This window comes from Ranitomeya variabilis, chromosome 5, assembly GCF_051348905.1.
Source record: "Ranitomeya variabilis isolate aRanVar5 chromosome 5, aRanVar5.hap1, whole genome shotgun sequence".
In the NCBI taxonomy this organism is placed as follows: Eukaryota; Metazoa; Chordata; class Amphibia; order Anura; family Dendrobatidae; genus Ranitomeya; species Ranitomeya variabilis.
This window is the reverse complement of record NC_135236.1, coordinates 142,574,357-142,583,311: the sequence shown is the minus strand read 5'-3', so window position 1 is coordinate 142,583,311 and position 8,955 is coordinate 142,574,357. Positions and strand designations below refer to the sequence as shown.

Below are 8,955 nucleotides of genomic sequence, written 5' to 3'. Positions count from 1 at the left end.
CATTCCGCAATTTTTGTGCACGGTAAAAAACGCAGCATGTTCATTAATTTTGCAGATTTTTTGCATTTTTCCCACTATTTAATGCATTGGGAAGCTCTGAAAAAAATGCAAAAAAACGCACAAAAAACTAATCAAAAACGCAAAAAAAAACGCATGTGGATTTCTTAAAAAAAATGTCCGGTTTTGCTCAGGAAGTGTTTGCAAGAAATCCTGAACGTGAGCACATAGCCTAAGGGTCCCTTTCCACTTGCGAGATAAAAAACGGTCCGTAATCTGGACCGAAAAAACGGATGGAACGTATGCGATTGTCATGCGAGTGTTATGCGAGTGCCATGCGTTTTTTTTTGCGCACCATCCGTATGACATCCGTATGTAATCCGTTTTTTACGTACAGAAAAAACGCAAGCAATCAGAATTCATGTGTGCTAGGCCTATATAAAGGCATTTAGCAACATCTGTGATTGCTTGTTGTGAGGTTTGTTTTGGGCACTTTTTGGCTGAGCAACAAGCAAGCATGGATGACCGAAATCTTAGTCTGGACCCTACTGAGGAGCTCCTCTTTAACTGGATGCTATCACGTGAATATGGAGTGGGATATCCCCTTGTTGATGCTCCCAGGAGGCGGCGTCGATTTTGGGTGCATCCGCTCCTCACCCATCGGCCCAGAAAAGGACATTTTGTGCGCCTATATGAACATCTGCGGATGCATAGGGATAAATTTTTTAACTACACCAGGATGTCAGTTGAGGCCTTTGACTATCTCCTTGCAGAGCTTCGGCCAGCCATTACGTTTAAAAATACACGTTTTCGTCGCTGCATTTCTGCCGAAGAACGTCTCCTGGTAACCTTACGGTAAATTTAGACCGGAAAAGCACATATTTGAAACATATATGAATGTTGATATATCCCCAATTAAATTGACATGTTTGCTTTAATTTTGCCTAAGCCATTCCTGCACACTGGTTTAGGACATGTTAAAGGGACACTGTCACCTGAATTTGTATGGACCAATCTTTAGACCTAGGGGTGTGTTTGTCCGGGGTTTGATGCACCCTTTCCTTACCTTCCGGCTGGATGCTGGATGAAATATTTCATTGAAGTTCATTCTCTGTGTTCCGTCATACATGCCTGCACAAGACAATGTGCAGGCGTGTACTACGGAGGTCAGAGAATGTACTTCAATGCAATATTGCAGCCAGCATGCAGCCGGCAGGTAAGGAAAGGGTGCTTCAAACACACAAAAACCAGGCCCCTAGGTCTAAAGATTGGTCCATACAAATTCAGGTGTCAGTGTCCCTTGAATGAATGGCCAAATTAATCCAATTAATTAATTATTTAAACTCAGGTATGTATCCTGCTGATTCCGACATTGTTTTTTGGCAACATACCGTATATACTCGAGTATAAGCCTAGGGTCGACAAAAAAACAGCAGCTACCGGTGACTTAACAAACTAAAAAGAGATGCTCCATACCGTTCATTATTGGCCAAAAGGATTTTCCATAGCAAGCTGTGCCATATATAATGCTGCTTCTGCTGCTGCAGCAATTTTAAATCAAGAAAAACATACTCACCTCTCTTGCTTGCAGCTCCTCACCGTCTGGCTCGGCGTCTCTCCGCAATGACTGTTCAGGGCGAGGGCGGCGCGCACACTATATGCGTCCGCGCGCTCTCTGACCTGAACACTCATAGCCAGAGGACGGGAAGACAGAGCGGCGATGGCCGTGTGGAGCATGGTCAGTTGAATCTCCAATACTCACCTAGTGCGGGCGCTCCCCCGGCCTGTAACACTGTCTTTGGTGCCGCAGCTCTTCCTCTGTCAGCGGTCACTGGCAACGCTGATTTGAGAAATGAATATGCGCCTCCACCCCTATGGGAGTGGAGTCCATCTTCCTTTCTCTAATGAGAGGACCCACGTGACAGCTGAACAGGGGACTAGCTGGGGCCCTGAAGACAGTCTTACAGGCAGGTGGAGCGCCAGGAGCGCTGGGACTAGCTGAGTATGCGCCGATCCTCTCTCCCCCTCACCCGCTGACCCTGCGGACGACCGTAACTCGAGGATAAGCTGAGAGGGGCACTTTCAGGCCAAAACTTTTAGGGGTAAATCTCGGCTTATACTCGAGTATATCTGGTTTTTGGGTTAAAAAAGATTTAAAACACACAAAAACCAAAAAAGGAATCCCAACCTTTTGGTCACATACTAATTCTTTCCTTTCAGCAAGGGTAACATGAAAAATGTATTGCACCAAGTTGGCCTATTTGGCCTGAGTACGCCCATAACCCATATGTGTGCTTAATCCACTGTTTTGCCATACCACTATCCATAACCCTACCCCTACCCCTACCTATACTAAGGGGTGGGTTTAGCCTTTTTTTGGTCTCACCAAGAACCTTTTGGCACTATCGAAATCTTTTTTTTTTTCTTAAACATGGTCTCATATTCATCATTTCTAATTTGTTGCTGTTTGTGTTTTGCTGTTTACATTTCTAGGTTTTTGTCAACGGGCCAAACCTATGCTTCACTACATCTCGAGTTTCTTCTGGGTGTACCGACTATATCAAATATAGTGAAGCACACATGCTCCCAGATATGGATTGCCTTAAAGGACAAAGTGATGCCTCAGCCCACTACGGAAGATTGGGAACGGATTGCTAATGGCATCTATGACACGTGCCAATTTCCAAATTGTCTCGGTGCCCTTGATGGGAAGCACATCCGGGTCAAGAAGCCGCCGAACTCTGGGTCCCTATACTACAATTATAAGGGTTATTTTTCAGTTGTCTTGTTGGCCTTAGTTGACAGCAAGTACAATTTTATAATTGTAGATATAGGGGCCTATGGTAGAACTGGAGATTCTCGAATCTTCAGTTCTTCCATTATGGGTCGGCGGCTGAAGGCCAATGAATTGTGTGTGCCACCCCCGAGGAGTCTTCCTTCTTCTGGTGGTCAACCAATGCCATATGTGGTAGTTGGTGATGAGGCATTTCAGCTAACAGGGAATGTGATGAGGCCTTATCCGCGCCGGGGTCTAGACAGACGTGGGCGCATTTTTAACTATAGACTAACTCGTGCACGTCGTCTGGTGGAATGTGCATTTGGTATCTTGACAGCTAAATGGAGGGTCTTGCATAGTTCCATCCAGTTAAGCCCCAACAATGTGGACAGAGTAATAAAGGCCTGCGTCATACTCCACAACTTTACCCGGCAACATGATGTCTCGGCGTCTCAGGATGGCAATTTAGGCTCACCAATCAATCCTCCACACATTGCCCAGGCTCTGACCAGACGAACCCAGCTGTCAGGCCTCAGAGTCCGTAATTTTTTGGCAAATTATTTTGTTTCGCAGGAGGGAGCAATACCCTGGCAAGAAAATGTTGTAATCTGATTGTCGACAATTGTTGTGGATTTGATATTTTGATTCTAAGTGTTCACAAATTTACCTTAGATGTGTTTGCCAACAATGTTTAGATGTTCAAAATAAGGAAAATACCCAAAGCAAGAACAAACGTGTGGTTTATTTTGTCAAACATAAAAACAAGTTTCCGCCTTCTTTTTGCCAAACACAAAAAGTGCCAGACTTGGCAATGCTTGGCTAATTTCACAACCTAAAAACCTTACAAGTCAAACAAACAATGATTGGCTGTTCAGGGTGAGGTTGCTGGTTGTGATGTTTGCAATTACTAGTGATGTTTTTTTTTGTGAGGAAAACGAACATTGTGTGAATGGGTGGGTCTATGCTGTTATGTTATGGCTTCCTGACGGGCTAGACGCATCAGGTCGTACCTAACTGCCAACATTATGTTTGGCCAAATGTCTGGATAGCCTTGTTTGGCGTGGACAAAAAAGGCATTGTTGTTGTTTGTTTTTTTTGGCCAACTTGACCATGGTCAGAAGCTTGCACCAAACAATTTTGGGGTCCATGGGGGTACCTCGCACTACATAAATGTGAGCAATGAGATGATGTAGGCACAGTGGCAACAATAGTCGATGGATAAATAATAGCCTATGTTAGGAGGGCTTATACTCGCCGGGGTGTTGACCGTCATATGAGGACTTTGAATTTGGGCATAATTTGGAACAACAGAAAAACTTTTGTAGAAGCCGAGATTTAAGGGGCATTTATCAAGGCCACAAATACCCCCTCTTGGTTTCTACTCGATTATCTTGGTAAAGTATTTGTAATCCTTACATTGGCTACATGTTTTCCGGTCAAAAAAGCCAAATATATGTTTGGCAACAACATTTTGGCTTGGAAATAATACAAATACCAAAAATAACAAGGCTAACTTTTGCCGAAAATTTAAACTAGACAATCTTTGCCAAAAATTAACCATGGAACCATTTCCACACTTTACAAATCTATAAAAGAATTATGGGATGTGGTTGGGGAAGAGGTGGAACTGTGAATATTGGTGCCTTCTGGACCAGTGCTTTGCTCACGTGGAGCATTTTGATTGATTGATGCTGGGAGGTTGGCCTGTGTTCGCATTATTTGGTGCTGACTGGGCACATAATCAACTTGGCCATGAGAATAGAAAGCTGCTTGTTGTGTATGTTGCTGGTGAAAAATATTGCTGGGTTGTGCAAAATTTAAATTTTGTGGTTGAGCCCGAGGAAGCCAGCCTTCACCCTGCCCAAATACATTTGCTTCCCTATACTGTGGACCATATTGACCTTGCTGACCATAATGTCTTTGGTATGGGGGCCATGCTTGCTGAGTCTGTGTGTGGGTAATATTGCTGATGGTGTTTGAATAACCACAAAAAGGAGGCGGTTGGCCTATGTTGCCATGCTCCTGTCCTAATTGCCCTTCACCAATACTATGACGTTGCAAGGATTGTGTGGAAATTTCAGATGAAGATGGCCGGCCAGAGTCACTATTTTGACTAGTTTGAGCTGTTTGTTGGGACTCCCTAGTTGCAGGGACATGAGCAGTGGCAGAGCTAGAGGCATCGGGGCAGGCAGACAGCTGTTGGTGTTTTTGCTCAATTATTTCAAAAAGCTCACGAGGATTTTGGGGGGGTGTTGCAGCATGTAGGAGGTGCATTATCGCTGTTTTAGTATTTAACCTTAAATCCAGTGGTATTCGGCGAAGATGTTGTGCCAAGCTGCGACAAAATGCTTCCTCTCCATCATCTGAAATGGTGCGACCAATATAATCCAGGACACGTCTATCAATATCCCTCCTTGTCACGATATTTTGCCCTTCTCTCCTTCTGCGCATTCGCTGTGGTATTGATGCCAGTGGTGAGCTAGATAGGGGCAATGTTGGGCTGCTGCTCCTGGGCTGTTCTTCCTGCTGGGCATGATCCTCGTGAGGGTTTGGGGCTTCTCGACCTTCCTCCTCTGATGGTCCAGGGACATCTTCATCACTTTGGCGTTGGTGCTCCCGTTGTGATGGCCCTGCCTCGGCCTCCGAGCCTGTGTCGGTTTCTCGTATGTTGGATTCGGTTCTAGATATAAAAAATGTGGGCAATTACTAAATTTTGATGGGAAAAATAGGAATTAATGTCCTACAATTTGCAATGCCAATGAAAAACAGTGAGGCAGGGACGGAGATGCAGCGACAGACGGTGATTATGATGGGAAGGGGGGGAATGTCAGACATGCCGACAACCTGGGTTAAAAGTGGGGAGATGAGCAATGCGAGCCCACGAGAGTCAGGCATACAACTGTATGAGCCACACATACCAGGACAGGACAAGGCAAGCCACATACCACAACAGAACGGGGTTAGGCACGCATAGCAGGACAGGGATGAGTGGGACAACGCATACACAGCTTCGACTCGAGGGTATAGGGTACTTACGGTCTTAGGTCAATGATGCGGGCTAAAAAGTTTAAGCGGCTCATATACAAGTATGGCCTTTTTTGTCTAGCCCCAGAACCACTTTGCTGACGTTGTTGGCGCTCTCTCCTGTATTGATCCCGGCAGCTCCGCCACCTCCGGGTTACATCATTCACTTCGAAAAAAAAAATAAAATCCAAAAATTAACCAGACAAAGCTTCGTCATGTGAAGGCAACAAAATATATGTAGTATATAATTGGATAAGGGGACTTCCGTCTTTCTGTCTGTCTGTGGCGGATCTTCAATTGGTGATTTGTCTCGCCAGCTGCCTGTCATGGCTGCCGTGACCAATTAGCGATGCGCACAGTCCGGACAAAAATGTACGCTCCTTAATCCCCGCACTCAATGCCCGCCGCCCGCATACACACCTCCAGTCAGCGCTCAGACAGGGTTAATGTCGGCGGGACCGGACCACGTTAGGCCTCGGGTAACGCACCGCTATCGGTGACATTAACCCTGTGTGATCAAACTTGTAAAGCTGGATGATTCCTAGCCAGCCACAATATTTAACCGAGATTATGAGAAAAAGAATAACTACCATAAATAATACTTATATACTCACCCTCCAACAACGTTCGCGCTGTTGGGGAGGCTCAGGACCATGCATTGCGAGCTTGCAAGATTATGACGTAGCGGTATTGCGAGGACGCACGTCATCATCTCTCAAGACAACAGTGCATTCTTCAGACCACCACCTCGCAACGTACAACGGTAAACACCTGCTTTGTATACACATGATGCAGGAGGGTGAGTATATACCGCTTTTGTCCTAAAATTGTTTGGGAAACAATAATATCCTGGCAACATATAAAAATAATCCGTGGATGGCCTAGATAATACGTGGGCTCTGTTATATACTACGTGGCTATGCAATCTAGTACATGACCTGTGCTATATACAGTACTACCTAAACATTCGAGAATACCTTATGCGTTTCAAAGTGTCAAAACATCTATTAGATATATACACACAGATCTCTATATATATATTTCTTTATTCATTTTAAACTAAAACCCCACAAAACCAAGAATAGCAAAATATATATCTCTATACAGAGATATATTTATATATATATATATATATCTATATCTCTATATATATAATCTCTATATATAGATATGCAGATATATACATATATATATATATATATATAAATAAAAACTCTCACAAAAATTGACACACCCATAAATATATATATATATATATATATGTATATATATATATATATATATACATATATATATATATGTAGATATATATATATAGATATATATACACAGATATTAACACTTTACTTACTCAGCCTCGTCTGGACATCTGGGGTGCTCTCTGCATAATTTGGAAATAATTGCCGGCAAATATAAGTCCAGGAGGCGTCCTTAACAAGGCGGTTGTGATAATTTGAATCTTGAGGATCCCAAAGTTCGGGGCGCTCCTGGACTAACACCAAGAGCGTCTCCACATTAATTATATTAGACATGGCAAACTGAGGAGAAATGTACACTCCGTGGAGGTGTGACACAAACAGGGATTCCTCACATGTGCTGGAGGGGAGGCTGCCAACACTTCCCTGTAGGTCACTTCCTGTCATGGGAGCATTTCACTGTTTTGGGATAATTTCTCTAACTTCAATCCGTACAAAACGGATGGCATACGCATGTTGCGGTTTTTTTCTCGCACCCATTGACTTGCATTGGCGAGTCTCGTCCGAGAATCGCAGCAATACGCAGCAGGCTGCGATTTTTTTCTCAGCCGATCCAGATTTTTCTCAGTCCGATTTCGGCTGAGAAAAAAATCGCAAATGAAAAGCCACCTATTAAATAACATTGGTCAGAGTGCAATCCGATTTTTTATCGGATTGCACGCATCCGTTTTCCTCGCAAGTGGAAAGGGACCCTAAAAGTCATCTCACCGCGACAAAATGTACCTAATAGATATGGAGAGTAAACAGTTGTGTGCACCTACCTTTAAAGCACTACTCCAGCAGTTTTTTTAATGCACCACTGGACTAGTGCTTTAAAAATAAGTGCCCTTCCCTCTGTCTGATACTCGCCTTCCGTTGTTTTCATCTGTTCTTGCCCCTGCTTGAAAAGTGACCTGCTGGCAGCTCCAGTGTTTCATAGAGCTGCGCAAAGGTCACTTTACAATACAAGTCTATGAGAGCCTCGTTCTGGTCTCATCCTGGCTCTCATAGCTTGGCAGTGCACTCTTGTGACATAGCTTCTGACTTCCAGACAGTCAAAATCAGGCCTCACAAGTTGACACAGGGGAACTAGAGTGCCACTGAAAAAACAGTGAAGACCCGTAGGGTGAGTATATGACCAGGGGCAGGGGGCTTAGATTTAAAGTGCCACTTCAGCACTGAAAAAAAATCACTGAGTGGTGGCTTGAGGGTATGTTCTCATTTAGTTTTTTTCTGATTTTTTTCCCCTAAAGTCTTTTTTTCAAGTATTACTTCAGAAAAGGTTTCAGGAAAAAAAACAACTCCAACAAAAACTCACCAAAAAATTGAGCAATTTTTGAATGCCAAAAATACTCCTGTGAACATACTCTAATCTCATGAAGAGATTTTTTTTTCTCCATTCTACCTTTTAGTCATTGACTGACGAAAGTTGCGCTACTGATGATTCAGGCAAGGCAGCAATGAAAATACAGATGAGCAGGTCAGGAAAGTCAAAGAGGACGAACCAGGAAGAATTCTTATGTTGGAGATGGAGTCTTGGTCAATTTCAGATGGAAAGTTATTAGGCATGAAACTGAGAAAGTTGAGGAAAAGTCAAGAAGTAAAAGCCTGAAACTGGAATTGGGTAAATATAATACAGAGGGATTTATGTATGTGTTGCTTCTATCATATTCCGTATGATATATCATGTATGTGTTGCTTCTATCATATTCTGTAGTGCTTTACAGATGTTATCAGCACTGTCTCCATTGAGGCTCACAATCTAGATTCTCTATCAGTATGTCTTTGGAGTGAGGAAGGTAACCTTAGTACCTGGAGGAAACCCATGCAAACATGGGAAGAACATGCAAACTCCTTGCAAAATTGTCCTTGGTGGGATTTGAACCCAGCGCCCCAGCATTGCAAGGCTGCAGTCCTAACCAA

The 8,955-nt window shown here is 43.6% G+C and overlaps 1 protein-coding gene across 1 annotated transcript; it reads right to left on the bottom strand.

Moving 5' to 3' along the window:
• Nucleotides 1-2,320: 2,320 nt before the first annotated feature.
• LOC143773455 (uncharacterized) lies at nt 2,321-6,755 on the bottom strand. Its single transcript, XM_077260903.1, has 2 exons — nt 5,810-6,755; nt 2,321-5,453 (listed from the first exon to the last, which is right to left on the bottom strand). The coding sequence occupies exons 1-2, from the start codon at nt 5,851-5,853 to the stop codon at nt 4,352-4,354; spliced, it is 1,146 nt and encodes a 381-aa protein (XP_077117018.1). The 5' UTR covers nt 5,854-6,755; the 3' UTR covers nt 2,321-4,351.
• Between the last annotated feature and the right edge of the window lie 2,200 nt (nt 6,756-8,955).